Source organism: Perognathus longimembris, chromosome 17, assembly GCF_023159225.1.
Source record: "Perognathus longimembris pacificus isolate PPM17 chromosome 17, ASM2315922v1, whole genome shotgun sequence".
In the NCBI taxonomy this organism is placed as follows: domain Eukaryota; kingdom Metazoa; phylum Chordata; class Mammalia; order Rodentia; family Heteromyidae; genus Perognathus; species Perognathus longimembris.
Window position 1 is genome coordinate 6952137 of NC_063177.1, and position 15162 is coordinate 6967298.

Genomic DNA, 15162 nt, shown 5'->3' on the forward strand with positions numbered 1-15162 from the left:
AACATAGGCTAGCTTAAAGAAAAAATCATTGCTGGGTAGGTGGCTCTTATCTATAGTCCTAGCTACTCAGGAGTTCTTAAATCTGAGGATCACAGTTCAAAGAGAGTTTAGGCAAGAAAGTAAAGTATATGAGACTGTTATCTCCAATTAACCACACAAAAAAAGATTTTAGTGGACCTGTGGTTCAAGTGGTAGAACATTAGCCTTGAGCAAAAGAGCCCAGCAACAGCACCAGGGCCCTGAGTTCAAGCCCCAAGACTAACACAAAGAAGGGAGAGAGGGAGGGAAGAAAGGAGAGGAGGGAGGGAGGGAGAGTGGGAGAAAATAGGGATGTGAAGGTAAAGAGACAAAATCTTAACATGGGTTCATTTATTTTCTCTTCACCTTTATTTTATAACAATACTTGAAATCACATATAATTTCAAGAAATTAAATAGGGACCGAAAGCCATATATATATATATTTTTTTTTGCTAGTCCTGGAGCCATATTTTTGGCCTCCAATCTTTTTTTTTTTTGCTAGTCCTGGAGCCCAGTGCTCAGGCCCTGAGCACTGTCCCTGGCTTCTTTTTGCTCAAGGTTAGCACTCTACCACTTGAGTGCCACTTCTGGCCTTTCCTATATATGTGGTGCTGAAGAATCGAAGCCAGGGGTTCATGTATATGAGGCAAGCACTTTACCACTAGGCCATATTCCCAGCCCGGCCTCTGATCTTTCCTAAGCACTTTCTACCTTACCAGGTAAGTTCAAATAGGATGAAGAAGAAGAAGAAAAAAAAATTAGTTCTTCCTCCTGACCTCCCCATACCATCCCAGAGACCCCTCTTAACTGCCCACCCCGGCAGACTGCTGGACTACACACCCGCTCCAAAAAGACGTCTCTCTTTGTGAATTTGCGTACTGCGGTGAGTGTGTCCTGCACAATACCCATGACTGGTCGATTGCTTTGGGGTGTGACAATCATTCGAGGCACCATGGCTAATTCCTGGATCTCTGCTCTAGTCTCCAAAGACTGTGGCAGGTGCAAGTTCATCTCATCTCCATCAAAGTCTGCATTGTATGGAGTTGTCACACTGCAGTGAAAGAGGGAATTTATTCAGAGTTTGGAAGAAGTCCTCAGTGACATTTAATGAGCAGCCCAGCCTGCTCCATCTTGACTTGCTTCCCTTCCAGCCTGTTTCCCTCAGCCAGGAACTGACCTAAGATTCAGACGAAAAGTAGACCAGGGAAGGATGCGAACCCGATGCCCCATCATGGACATTTTATGCAAAGTTGGCTGACGATTGAAGATAACAATGTCTCCATCACACATGTGCCGTTCCACCTAAGGAGGCAAGGTACAGAAAAAAGCTCAATTGGTTAGGCATCGCAGCACACACCTGTTATCCCTGCCCTCGGGAATCTGAAACAAGATAGTAAGTTGAAGGCCAACCTGGAAACAGTGAAATAAAGTTTCAAAAGAAACATTGGGAGCTGAGAACATGGCCTAGTGGCAAGAGTGCTCGCCTTGTATACATGAAGCCCTGGGTTCAATTCCTCAGCGCCACATATATAGAAAAGGCCAGAAGTGGCTCTGTGGCTCAAGTGGCAGAGTGCTAGCATTGAGCAAAAAGAAGCCAGGGACAGTGCTCAGGCTCTGAGTTCAAGCCCCAGGACTGACAAAGAAAAAAGAAAAGAAAACACTGAGTTGGGCACTGGTATAATCCTAGCTACTCAGGAGGATGAGATCTGAGGATCACCATTCAAAGCCAGCCTGGGCAGGAAAGTCTATGAGACTCTTATCTCAAATTAACCACCAGAAAACTGGAAGTGACACTGTGGCTCCAAGTGGTAAGAGCACTGAAACTCAGGGACAGTGCCCAGGCCCTGAGTTCAAGTCCACGACCAAAACAAACCCCACATTGGAGTTGGAGGTGTAGCATCATCGGTAGAGTGCTAGCCAACGAGCAAAAGCACCTGGTAATAAGTTCAAGTTCCAGTCTTGGAACAAAAAAGAAAAGGGTTCAGTGAAGAAAGTATGCTAAGAATTAAATAACAATGTACCTGAGTCCCTTATAGATTGGGTAGTATTAAAATGTAGTACCCACCAACGTCAAAGAACTCAGTCTGAGAAGAAAACAACAAATGTGAAGTTTTCTGCATGGGTCCCTCCCTCTTCCCTTGCCCCTGGGCTGTAACCCCCACACCCTGATGCCAGTGGCTAGCAATTACAGCACACCTGGGACAGTAGAAGCTTTTTTTTTTTTTTTTGCCAGTCCTGGGGCTTCGACTCAGAGCCTGGGCGCTGTCTCTGGCCTTTTTGTATATATGTGGTGCTGAGGAATCGAACCCAGGGCTTCATGTATACAAGGTAAACACTCTTGCCATTAGGCCATATTCCCAGCCTAGTAGAAGCCTTTTAAGAAGACATTCACAAGATCGGATCCTAATGAACAATAGTTACTGATGGTCAGCTCCCATTCCAGAAGGTCTAGTGCTCCAGTGACAAAAGAAAACCTGGCCTAAGCCAGGCTCTGGTGGCTTACTCCTATAATTCTAGCTACTCAGGAGACCTGAGGATCATGGCTCAAAGCTAGTCCAGGCAGGAAAGCCCATGGCACTGTTAACTCCAATTTATCACCAAAAAGCCAGCAGTGGCTCAAGTAGTAGCACACTAGCCTTGGGCAAAAAATTTCAGGGACAGCGCCCAGATCTGAGTTTAAGCCTCAGGACCAGCACGTGCGCGCGTGCACATACACACACACCACACACACGAAGTGGAGGTGTGATTTAAGTTGTAGAGGAGCAGCCTTAAGTGAAAAAGCTAAGGCAGAGTACAATGGCCCTAAGTTTAAGGCCTCAATACTGACAAGACATGTGTGCATGTGTGCGTGCATGCACACGCACACACACACACACAGCGCCCTGGTGTTACATGCCTTATAGCCTGTCTGCAGGTGAAGGTCACTGGGTTTGGGGTGGAAACGCAGGTCAATTCGATCGCCATTGTCTCGGATGATATACTTGGCTCCTGGGTACTGGCTGTTCCCCCTGCGTACCAGCTCCTGTAGTCTAGGAGGAAAAAGTATTTTGAACAAAATGATACCCAAAGAGCCTCTGTTGCCCTAAAGCCCCAAGTGGAAGCCAAATCTCTCAACTTTAATACTCCTCCTCCTCCTCACACCAAGTCCTCTTCCCCAGATGAAGGTCACATTCCACCCCTCTCTCCGCTTCACTGAGGCCATTGGCTCTACCCCCAACACCCACCACTCTGGGCAGAGCTTTGGACTGGGACAAACCTGTCGATGTTGAAGGGGGTGACGATCTCTGCAAAGGTCATGTTGGCAGCAATGGAGCGAGGCACGCCAACCTGGTCAATGGACAAGTTGGGATCGGGAGTGATGACAGTGCGGGCTGAGAAGTCCACTCGCTTGCCCATCAGGTTCCCTCGCACCCGGCCTTCCTTGCCCTTTAGACGCTGCTTCAAGGATTTGAGGGGACGTCCAGACTTCTGCATGGCCTGTGAGGAAACATGACCAGGAGGCAACCCAGCAATCAGTGCTGGGCCTTCCTCCAGAGCACTCAGGCCTCGTGCTGGCCCCCACCCAGGCTCCTATCCACTGGGGCAGGAGTGTGCAGACGCACGCGGGGCAAGCCGGGCAGCTCATTGTCCACCATGGTGGCCACATGGAACTGGAGGAGCTTCACGTCCTCTGCGATGACATGGGCAGCCGCACCGTTCTGCTCATTGCGTCGCAGCTGATTGTTGATCTTCACAATGTCAGCCAGTTTGTGAGTCAAGTCATCCTGAGGTGGGAAGTCAGTATCATCAATGTGCAGCCACCACCAAATGGATTCTTAAGCTGGCATTTGCCAAGCACATACTGGAGGAGCTCTCCTCTTCACACCATACTAGGAGTCAGGGGCAGGCCTGCTTACTCTCATTTTACCAATATTGAAGCCCCCTGTAAGATTTAACCATGCTACAGGCCCCCTTAAAGGTCATACAGCCAGCAGGTGACAGGGTCCTTACTTTCCATGTCAGAACTATACACCTGTCCCTTAGCACATGACACCCTTTAAGGACCTCTCCCTTTTAGATTCCTAACCCTCCACCCAAAAGGCAGTCCTAGAGCCACTGACCTGGTTTCGAGCAGAGCCCTGCATCACTACAGCAGGCCGCACTGAAAGAGGGGGCACTGGCAACACTGTGACAATCATCCATTCAGGCCGGGCATAGCGGGGCTCCATGCCTAGCACAAAACACTCTTCATCTGAGATGCGCTTGAAGATCTCATGCACTCGCTCTGGACTCAGCAAGATCTTCTTCTCCTGGGAGTCTTCATTAACATGCTTCCATTCAGCATACAGCTCCAGTCCTGAGCGCCGAATTCGGGGCTGGTACCGCCCACAGCCACCATGGCCCTTCAGAGACAAGAGGATCATCAGCTCCTCCATGCCAAGCCACTTCTGCCACACAAGGCCAGCTCTTTCTGCTCTTCTGCGTCCTTCTGGTTTCCTGACCTTTCCGCAGCATCCTCTAGCCCTCCCTCTAGGCCACTATGATCTCTTCCAGCCCTCTCCGTCCCCCAGTGTCTGCCATTCCCAGTCACCTTCTCTTTGGTCAGATCCTCATCGCCCTCAGGCTGTTCCACACCGAATTTGTTGTCCATCTCCTCCCCGCCCTCGCAGATGTTTTTGCCCTTGCAAAGGTCATACACATGTGTGAGTCGCTTCTTGGGCTGTCCCTTGGACTTGGCCAGAATGTCCTTGATTTTAGGATTGTTCTGGGGACAAAGCAAAGCATGGTCAATTGGGTTTGTCCCCTTGTTTCCCCAGTCAGGAGACTCCCTCCCCTAAGCTGGGGCCCATGCCCTACTCACCGAGTCCACAAGCAGTTTGGAGCAGAAGAAGCAGACACAGCGTAAGACCTTCATTGTTTTCACCAGAAACCCCACATGAAATACAGGCTTGGCCAGTTCAATGTGGCCAAAGTGGCCAGGACACTCTGTCATGTTTCCTATGAAAACACACATCTTGTTATTTTCCTCCTAGCTCCCCATCACTGCAGACTATCTCTCCAGGTTTCTACACCAGCCCATTAATAACCCAAGCCTCTATCCTTCCCTTTGAGACCTTTCTGGTCCCTGGCATTTACCTGCACATGTCTGGCAGCGACCAGTCCGCTCAATCACTCCTTGCCTGGGATCCATCAGCCCCCCAAGCTTGGGACGGCCTCCCTCGGTGGTTTCTGGATATTTTATACCACCCTCTGTCACAGACATCCGTTTCTGTAGAAAATAGAAGTCCAGTAACAACTAAATAGGATTTCTAGTTTCTTTCTAGCCTTCCTAGCTAAAGCTGTAAGAAAGCTATAAGGTGATGGTGGCTCTTACCTACAATCCTAGTACTCAAGAGGCTGAGACCTGAGGATCAAGGTTCAGAGCCAGCCTGGGCTGGCTCATCTCCAATTAACCAGTAAAAAGCCTGGCAAGACTTATCTCCCAATTAACCAGTAAAAAGTCAGAATTAGAAGAGTTTCTCAAGTAGCAGAGCATCATCAGTGAGAGAAAAAAGCTGAGCCAAGAGATTGAGGCTCTGAATTTCAGCTCCAGTACACACAAAGAAAAAAAAAAGAAAAAAGTCTGGGCACTAGTGGCTCATGCCTGTAATCAAGAGGCTAACTAAGATCTGAGGATCAGTTTGAAGCCAGCTCAAACAGAGAAAGTCTGTGATACTCTTTTTTTTGGCCAGTCCTGGGCCTTGGACTCAGGGCCTGAGCACTGTCTGTCCCTGGCTTCTTTTTGCTCAAGGCTAGCACTCTGCCACTTGAGCCACAGCGCCGCTTCTGGCCGTTTTCTGTATATGTGGTGCTGGGGAATCGAACCTAGGGCCTCATGTATCTGAGGCAGGCACTCTTGCCACTAGGCTATATCCCCAGCCCCATGTGATACTCATCCTAACTAACCACCAAATAAACCAAAAAATGGAGCTGTGGCTCAGGTAGTAGAGCACTAGACTTGAGCAAAAAAGATCAGGGACAGTGCCCAGGTACTGAGTTCAAGCCCCAGGACGAGGAAGGGAGGAAGGAAGGAACCCCTAAATTACTTATATAAGAACTGTGTTTACGGCTGGGGATATGGCCTAGTGGCAAGAGTGCTTGCCTCGTATACATGAGGTCCTAGGTTCAATTCCCCAGCACCACATATACAGAAAATGGCCAGAAGTGGCGCTGTGGCTCAAGTGGCAGAGTGCTAGCCTTGAGCAAAAAGAAGCCAGGGACAGACAGTGCTCAGGCCCTGAGTCCAAGCCCCAGGACTGGCCAAAAAAAAAAAAAACTGTGTTTAGCCAGACACTGGTGGCTCACACCTGTAATCCTAGCTACTCAGGAGGCAGAGACCTGAGGATCGCTATTCAAAGCAAGACCGTGCAGAAAAGTCCATGAGACTCTGATCTCCAATTAACCACCAGAAAACTGGAAGTGGCACTGTGGTAGAGCCCTCAGCCTTGAGCTGAAGAGCTCAGGGACAGCAGCCAGGCCCAGAGTTCAAGCCCAATGACCCACAAAAAAACAAAAACAAAACAAAACAAACAAACAAAAACCTGTGTTTAACTTGGAATGAGGAGACTGGAGAGACCGGTACACTTATAACTCTGAAAATGGCAATTAAGTATCACAAGTCAAAAAGCCAGTTCCAAATGCTATATGAATCTGGGGAGTGGGAGTTATACTAGAATGTAGGCACTGAACTATAAAAACTGCTTACCTCTACAACCGAACCCCAGACTTCCCTGTAGGATAAACGCTAGGTCATTAAAATCTATAAGATTTAACTACAAAAATGAAGAAAAGAAAGATTGTTCTTTTGGAGGAAGGGCAAGGGAAGGATGCTTTATTTCTTCTCTCAAACTGAAACAAGAGTCCATGAATCAGGGGCTGGGAATATGGCCTAGTGGTAAAGTGCTTGCCTCAAATACATGAAGCCCTGGGTTCAATTCCTCAGCACCACATATATATAGAAAAAGCCGGAAGTGGCGCTGTGGCTTAAGTGGCAGAGAGCTAGCCTTGAGCAAAAAGAAGACAGGGACAGTGCTCAGGCCCTGAGTTCAAGCCCCAAGACTGGCAACAAAACTAAAACCAAAGAGTCCATGAATCTGTGCCTCTGGCAGGAACCTCTCTGCATCTGCAACCTACATTAATAATCCAGGGATGATGCCCCAAACATACCCTGCCAACTCTTCTTCAATTCCTCTCGATCACAAAGCATTCAGATAGTTTTGGCTCGTTACCATTTATTCCTTTTCTGAATTTTAGACCTGAATTGCCTTAATACTTCCACATGCAGATGGATGTGCTAGGATGTGCTAGAGAGTTTGGTAGAACAGAAATGAACAGTTGGAATCCCCAGAAAGGTGGGGCCAGGACCTGGGTTTAAATCAGGCATGGTTAAGCCCAGGATACAACAGGTGCTCAATAAATGGCCACTATTCACCAGAGCCAAGTGCTGGTGGCTCATGCCTGTAATCCTAGGCACTAAAGAGACTGAGACCTCGAGAATCATGGTTTAAAGCCAGTCCGGACTGAAAAGTCCATGAAACTCCATTTCTAATAAACCAGCAAAATGCTGGAGTGCAAGTGTATCTCAAGTGGTAGAACACTAGCTATAGGCAAGAAAGCCAAGTATAAGGTCCTTTAGTTGAAGAAGAAGGTATAATGACATCTCAAGGAGATAGGCCAATGTGTAATCACACATTCACAAGGCTACATTTCACCAGCTGCTGCTTTGTGTCCTATGAGAAATATGAAGATTTGCTCACAGTGAATAAAACTTGAAAAGAAAAGCAGAAACAGCTGGGCAATGGCTCATGCCTATAATCCTACCTACTCAGGAAGCTAAGATCTCAGAGTCATGGTTCAAAGCCAGCCTGGGCAAGAAAGCCTGTATGCTTCATCTCCAATAAACTAACAAACAAGATAGAAGTAAAGGTATGGCTCTAGAGGTAGAGCATTAGCCTTGAGCACAAAAATTCAGGAACAGCACCCAGACACTGAGTTCAAGCCATAGGATCAGAAAAAAAAGACATGAAATGTGGCCACCAGAACAGACACAACATAAGAAGCCTAAGGATAACCATCCTCAACACTTTTCACACCTACCTCTCCTCAGTCTATGCTCAACAAGTCCCAATGACTAATTCTACTTCCAGCCACTCCAAAACTGGACCAGAGACCCTACAGGCAGCACACACTCTTCCTCAGGGTCTACAGGGTTGGGGGTGTAGCTCAGTGGTGGACTGGTGGTCTGTGTACTTACCCTGTATAAAAACCTGGGTTCAGGAGGGCTGGGAATAAGCACTCTTGCCACGTATACATGAAGCCCTGGGTTCGGTTCCCCAGCACCATATATATAGAATATGGCCAGAAGTGGCACTGTGGCTCAAGTGGCAGAGTGCTAGCCTTGAGCAAAAAAGCTAGGGACAGTGCTCAGGCCCTGAGTCCAAGCCCCGGGACTGGCAAAAAAAAAAAAAAAATCTTCTGGAATTTTGGGGCTGGGGATATGGCCTAGTGGCAAGAGAGCTTGCCTCGTATACATGAGGCCCTGGGTTCAATTCCCCAGCACCACATATACAGAAAACGGCCAGAAGTGGCACTGTGGCTCAAGTGGCAGAGTGCTAGCCTTGAGCAAAAAGGAAGCCAGGGACAGTGCTCAGGCCCTGAGTTCAAGGCCCAGGACTGGCCAAAAAAAATAAATAAATAGGACTGGGGATATGGCCTAGTGGCAAGAGCGCTTGCCTCATATACTTGAAGCCCTGGGTTCGATTCCCCAGCACCACATATACAGAAACTGGCCAGAAGTGGTGCTGTGACTCAAGTGGCAGAGTGCTAGCCTTGAGCAAAAAAGAAGCCAGGGACAGTGCTCAGGCCCTGAGGCCAAGGCCCAGGACTGGCCAATAAATAAATAAATAAATAAATAAAATAAAAACCTGGGTTCAGAGGACTGGGAATATGGCCTAGTGGCAAAAGGGCTTGCCTCATATACATGAAACCCTGGGTTTCATTCCTCAGCACCACATATATAGAAAAAGCCGGAAGTGGCGCTGTGGCTCAAGTGGCAGAGAGCTAGCCTTGAGCAAAAAGAAGCCAAGGACAATGCTCAGGCCCTGAGTCTAAGCCCCAGGACTGGCAAACTAAAATAAAATAAAACCCAAGGGCTGAAGATATAGTGAACACTTGCCTAGCATGTGACTTTATCTTGCCTAGAATCAAGGAGAGGGGAAAACCATTTAGCTTTATCACACTGCAAATACTGTTTCTTATTTTGTTTTGTTTGTTTTCTTATTTTTTAAGCTTTGATCCTCCAATAAACAAAAGTGGCTCCTATGTTTATATAGTAAAACTTAATGTCACTTAATTATTAGTAAGGGTTGCTGCATCTGGCATCAGTCCCCCAATTCTGTATTTCTCTGGTACTTTACATTATTTTATTTTAATATTAACATTATTTGGAATTTATTCTGTGTTATATAGTACAAAGTCAGCCTAACACAACTGAGCCTTCTCCTCTAACAAAAAAAAATGCCTCCACTCAAAAAACAGTGGTTCTCTCTGCTGTCCTGTTAGCTCAAAGGAAAAAACACAAATTCCAAGTCACCAAAAGCTCTGCACTAGATTGTCCTCCTCAGTCGTCTCCCTTGCATTTATCCTTAACATCTTTCTCTTTGTTTCCTTAAATTTTGGGTTGTTTTGTAGACAGGGCCTGGCTTTGTAGTTCAGCCTGGCCTTGAAGCAACAATCCTTTTAATTCAGCCTCCCAAGTGCTGTCCCCAGTTTTCCACAGAGCAACTATAGTAGCATACATTATATGTATAATGCATGTGTACATTAAGTTGTCTCCTGCTCATAACTGTCCAATAGCTTCCTACTGAGAACAGAATATTGACCCTCTACAATAACTTACAATACCCCATGGCTCCAGCTGTCACACACACCCACTGAACCTCAGTGACACTGGCCTTTTCCACCCTCTACAGCATACCAACTTAATTTCCCCACCAGGCCTTTTGCACTTGTTTCCTCTCAAAAAACAAAAAACAAAAAAAAACTACTTGCCCTAGAATACGTGGCTTAGATGACAAGCTGCTTCTTTCCATTTGAATAATGACACTTTCTCAGGCCTTCCCAGACTTTGACACCATCTCATTTAAAGTAGCCCCATGGTGGAGGTGGGATGTGAGTGAGGGAAGTGAGTTTGAACAAGGTACATCCTATGCACAAATACCTATGTCAAAACAAACTCCTTGTGCAATACATTGATGCTTTAAAGAAATGGAAAAGCAAAAACTGAGTAGTTCCACCCTAGTGATAATTCTCTAACATCACCTCCTTTCATTTTATTCAAGGCATTTGCCATTAACTGCTTTGTTCATTTAACCTTGTGTATTGTCTGTCTTTTCTTCCCTTTCTCAACAAGTGCTCGAAGAGGCTGCCCTTGTTTGTCTTGTTCAGCAGTGTATCTATCCCCCACCGCCTGCCGTGTTAACTGTCACCTAACAGGCATTTAATAAATATTTGTAGTGGGAGGAAGGTAAAAACTGAGGTTGGCTTACTAATGAAATTTGTAAAGGGCCCCAAGGACTTGACTCAACTCATTGAATGTCGGTTATTCTAAAAGAAAGAATTGGTAGCCCTCTCTCTGCCCTAAACAGACCTTGGGCAGGGAGCTAAGCTCGCTTAAATCGTTTCAACATTTCACTTTGGCAACCTCGAGGCTAGACCTCGCAAGGCCTCGGCGCCATCAATCCAATCCTCTCGGCAGGCCACCCATAAGCAGCGACCCGAGCCAAGTTTCCTAAGGAACAGCGGCGAGGCGGCGGCACAGCTTACCAGCTCGTCTGGACTCAGGACTCCGAACTGCACTCTCTTGATGGTGCGCAGCGGGCATGCGCTGTCCCCGGAGGGGGGGCCACCCCCGTGCATGGTGAGGCGGGCGTGGTGCGCAGGCGCAAACCTCGCTACAAAAAGCCTGCGCCACCTCCGCCTAGGTACTCAGATCCCGTCGGGGCGGCCAGCGGGAAGGACCTCCCCAAGCTGGGAGGAAAAGGCCCGAGAAGGGAAGGGGGGAAGGGAAGGAGACGGAGAAACGAAAGGAGGAGCGAAAGGAACCTTTCCACCCCTTGGCGGAGGTTTTTCAGTTCCCAAGAAGAAAAAAAAAAAAGAGCGGGGAAAGGAGAAGGTTTTGGGGGTGGGGGGAGAAGGAGGAAAAGGGGTAATGAATAAATAAGTAACCGGGCTCCTGAACGGCAGAAGTTACGGCAGTTTGTCTCTCCCCCTTCCGGGAGCCGCCTTCTTCTCCAACCGTCCCGGCCGCGCTCTCGGCGCTTCTGAGGAGCGAACCGGCCGAATGACGCCTTTTATAGACTCGCCCCCGTCTTTCCCCCGCCCCTTCCTTTCCCGCCCTCCCTTGCGCTACGGGGCCGACCGCGCCGGCCTGCACGGAGCGCGCGCTGGAGTCGTTGATCCTCCCTCCGCGGCTCCCTGGGTTGGGTGACCTTTTGAAATAACCGGAGGGGAGTTTTCCTAATCCCGCCGGTTCCCCTCGCTAGCTCCCATTTCATACTGCCATAGGCTGTTTGGAAAATCGAGGATAAAGTTAGGCCACCTTTATTCTACTTTAGAGTAAGGTTTAATCTTCAGTTAAAAAAAAAATCATCATTCTCCCCTCCCCCCTGGTAGAAAATGGTCTGTTCTACGAATCGGTGGTGGAGGCGGGGCCGGCCGGGTCTTCTCGAGCTGATACCAGGGGAAGGCCTGGGGGCGGGGCCGCCGTTGGTCATGAATATTCAGTCTCCCCGCTGAATATGCATAAGAAGATCAAGATGGCGAATCCAACCGCTGGTCCGGAAGTAGCCGCTGGTTGTCGAGCGACCTCCGGGGGGGATCAGTGGACATCTGGACTCTGCTGGAGTGATTGTACCGAGCCTCGGACCCCATCACCCAGTCTGAGCCGCTCGGAGAAGCGTCAGCTCTGGAGCCTGCTTTGTGGAAGGACGGCTGGCTGCTGTCCTGGAGAGATCACGGGACCGCTACTACCGCGGGGGAAAAACAGATTAGCCCTGGGAGGGATGCGAAAGTCCTAGGAACGTTAGGGACCGAGGAATCGGTACACTTAGGAAAGCCTCCACCGACTGGGAGGCGGGGATCCCAAGGGATTCTCCAGGAAGAGCCATGTAGGACTTCCACTCTCCTGGCAAAGAGAGATGACACCCACTGCCTAGCCAAATATCCAGTGATCCTTGTTTGATGTTAGTGTCACGTCACCATGGGGGGGGGGGCGCCACGAGGGAGGAAAACCGTCCTCCCCTCCCCCCAGCAGCTGCCGCCTAGCTGCCTGACCACCTGCACACTCCAGCCCCATTGCTCGTCTTTCTGCTGCCCAGGGAAATTCTCCCCATGGCCCACAGCTAGCCTGCCTCGACCCCTTGTAACTAAGAACACTCCTTAGTTATGTCGGGATTCCCAAGGCCCAGATGAGATGCCCTATCCCTTGGATCCCATACTTGTTTTCCATCTTCCAGGTATCCCTCTCCACCAAGTCCCCAGTCACACTTGAATCCCCATATCAGTTCTTTTCCAGGCACTTGTTCTCCCATGTTTGTATTCGTCTCTCCTATTTACCCCTGCCCCCCCAAAGTCCCCAGACTCTCAAGTTCGATCTCACTCTTCCACCTGCCCTTGCTTCTCACAGCTGAGGTTCTGGGCGGTGATGATGGCAATGCTACCCAACACAACTCCTGCTCCCATGATGTCAGAAGGTGCCACAGTCTCATAGAGCACATAATACTGCAGCATGAGGGCCACCACTACCTCAGAGTGCAGGACAGCGCACACCAGAGCTGGGTGGGCCTTGGTGACTGCATAGCTCACACACACAAAGGAGACCAAGGCAAGGATCCCTACTGCCCCCACACAGCTCCAACTCAGAGGATCATTAGGTAGCACGGGGGTCTGCAGCACAAACAGTCCTGGCACACAGCCAATTAACCCCACCAAGCCAAATAGGAAGGCCACTGTGGGTAGGCAGGAGGGGAAGTGCAGGGAACGGTAGACCAGAAGCCCCAGCGACAAGGCCAGGCCTCCCAGGAAAGCTAGCACATAGCCCAGGGCTGTGTAGAGGCCGGTGGTTCCCTCCTGCAGTGTCCCTAGTCCAGGTCCCACAATAATGATCAGTCCCAAGGTGCTGCCCAACAGGCCACACCAGTCATAGCCGCTGAGACCCTGGCTCTCGAGGCAAAGTGCGAGCAGGGCAGAGCACACGGTGGAAGAACCTTTACGAACTGTGGCAGCATTGCCAGCAGGCACCACCTGAACTGCACTGTAGGCACATCCGATGCTGAGGACATTGAGCAGAGCATGGAGGAAGGCCCGCCCCCGGAAATCAGGTGGTCCTAGGAGAGGGTCACCACGAAGCTTAAGTAGCAGGGCAATGGGAAGGTGGAAGAGGCATCTACAGATGAGCAGCTCCAGTGAGGGCAAGTGGGAAGCCTGGTAAGCCATACGGGAGAAAGGACCCACAAAGCCAGCAGGCAGGCCCCCACCCAGCAGGGCTACAAGCAGGCCTTTGGTGGCATCGGAGGGCCGGCAGCGCTGGTTCGAAGGGAGGCCGGGCGGACTGGAAGATGGTGATGGCTGGGTGAAGTCAGGCAGGTTGAAGTAGGGGTGACTGCCAGCCTGTTAAGGAGAAAGGAACTAAAACATGAGGGCAGTTACAGTCTGGGGAATTTAGGGCAGCTTAAATGCTAGACTTTGATCTGAAATTCTGTCTGTGGGATAGTAGAGGAACTTGTAGGCACTAGAAAGGGCCTGAAAGATAGATTACATGGTACCATGTAGGCCTTAAGCATCTAGGAGGAAGTAGGGAGTGAACAGTCCTGGAGCATCATGTTTTTCTGGGCAGGTTGTTCCTGAGAGGGAAAAAACAATAACCAAAAAGAATGTTCTGTTGGCTTGAGCAAGTGAGGGCAGCTTCAGTGTGGTGTATCTGATATCACAAGCTCTAGAGACTTCTGGGTATTGTGTTTGTGGGTATCTCTAAGACTACTGGGAAGTGTTTAGGGGAGAAGGGGAAAGGAGGATGACCAGGATCAGTGTTGCCCTTTCTGTGCCCTCTGTTTCCCCATACTCACCATCTTTCCTTGGACTTCCTCTCTCCTCCTGCCTCAGGGGGGCCTGAGCCCCTCAAAGCTCCAGTCATTGTGACCTGGTTGGAGTGGGGGTGGGGTTCTTCCCCTGGAACCTTCCTGAAGAGGGTGGGCCTGTTTTCTCATTAATTCCAACTCTGTGTTTTATATCTGTCCCTGTGACTTCAGTTTGTCTGATTCTTTTTCCCCCTCTTTCTCGTTATAACTTAGTGATGATGTTTCTTTGGCTTTAAATTAGCTTATGTCTCACCTTATTTCATAAAGGTTTGTTGTTGTTTTTTGGGGGGGAGGTGCCAGTCCTGAGCCCAAGCACTGACCCTGGCTTCTTTTTGCTCAAGGTAGCATTCTACCTTTTGAGCCACAGTGCCACTTCTGGCTTTTTCCTGTTTATGTGGTGCTGAGAATTGAACCCAGGGCTTCATGCGTGCTAGACAAGCACTCTACCACTAGGCCACATTCCCAGCCCTGTCCTTAAGCTTTTTTTTTTTTTTTTTTCCCTCAAGGCTAGCTAGCAGTCTACCACTTGAGCCACAGCACCACTTTTGGCTTTTTGCTGGTTAATTGGAGATAAGAGGCTCTCAGACTTCCTGCTGGGGCTGGCTTCAAAAAAAAAAAAAATCCTCGGATCTCTGCTTCTTACCTAGCAAAGATTACAGGCATGACCCACCAGCACCTGGCAGTTTTAAGGAGAGTAGTTCTGAGGGGCTGACTCCTGAGGGTTTTTGTTTGTTTGTTTTCATTTTTCCAGCACCAGAGAAGAGTCTTGAGATTGTCTCTCTGGAGTTTCAGGACGGTTTCTTTTGAGTCTAAGTCCACCTGGTGTTTTGCTGGTGCAAATAGGCCACACCAAAACATCTGTATTTTCGTTCACATATATAGATGTGGCTATTTCCATCGGTGGAGGGAAAGTATTTAGCTGAATGTTTATCTGATTTGGTTGTCATAGACACATGTTTCACTATGTAGGGGTAAGGTCTTCTTGCCTG

The 15162-nt window shown here is 49.0% G+C and overlaps 2 protein-coding genes across 3 annotated transcripts in view; both read right to left on the minus strand.

The window, feature by feature from the left end:
* Polr2a (RNA polymerase II subunit A) overlaps positions 1-11361 on the minus strand; it is a 47610-nt gene extending 36249 nt beyond the window's left edge. Inside the window, exons 1-10 of one of the 2 annotated variants that reach the window (XM_048365422.1) lie at positions 10863-11348; positions 5136-5268; positions 4861-4997; positions 4591-4764; positions 4121-4402; positions 3623-3784; positions 3277-3497; positions 2917-3049; positions 1198-1322; positions 861-1071 (exon numbers count right to left, since the gene is read on the minus strand). In XM_048365422.1, coding sequence (XP_048221379.1) covers positions 861-1071; positions 1198-1322; positions 2917-3049; positions 3277-3497; positions 3623-3784; positions 4121-4402; positions 4591-4764; positions 4861-4997; positions 5136-5268; positions 10863-10955 — 1671 coding nt within the window. In that variant the 5' untranslated portion in view covers positions 10956-11348. Of the gene's footprint in view, positions 1-860; positions 1072-1197; positions 1323-2916; positions 3050-3276; positions 3498-3622; positions 3785-4120; positions 4403-4590; positions 4765-4860; positions 4998-5135; positions 5269-10862 lie in introns of both variants that reach the window. The other variant, XM_048365423.1, reaches the window with a different exon arrangement.
* A 525-nt stretch (positions 11362-11886) lies between these two features.
* Positions 11887-14229, minus strand: Slc35g6 (solute carrier family 35 member G6). Its single transcript, XM_048366004.1, has 4 exons — positions 14162-14229; positions 14027-14075; positions 13862-13879; positions 11887-13706 (listed from the first exon to the last, which is right to left on the minus strand). The coding sequence occupies exons 1-4, from the start codon at positions 14227-14229 to the stop codon at positions 12693-12695; spliced, it is 1149 nt and encodes a 382-aa protein (XP_048221961.1). The 3' UTR covers positions 11887-12692.
* Positions 14230-15162: the final 933 nt, after the last annotated feature.

Coding starts and splice junctions, on each gene's coding strand:
- Slc35g6 (XM_048366004.1), bottom strand. CDS start 14,229: ATGACTGGAGCTTTGAGGGGCTCAGGCCCCCCTGAGGCAGGAGGAGAG. Junction 14,076..14,161: donor AGGAAGTCCAAGGAAAGATG/GTGAGTATGGGG, acceptor AACACTTCCCAG/TAGTCTTAGAGATACCCACA.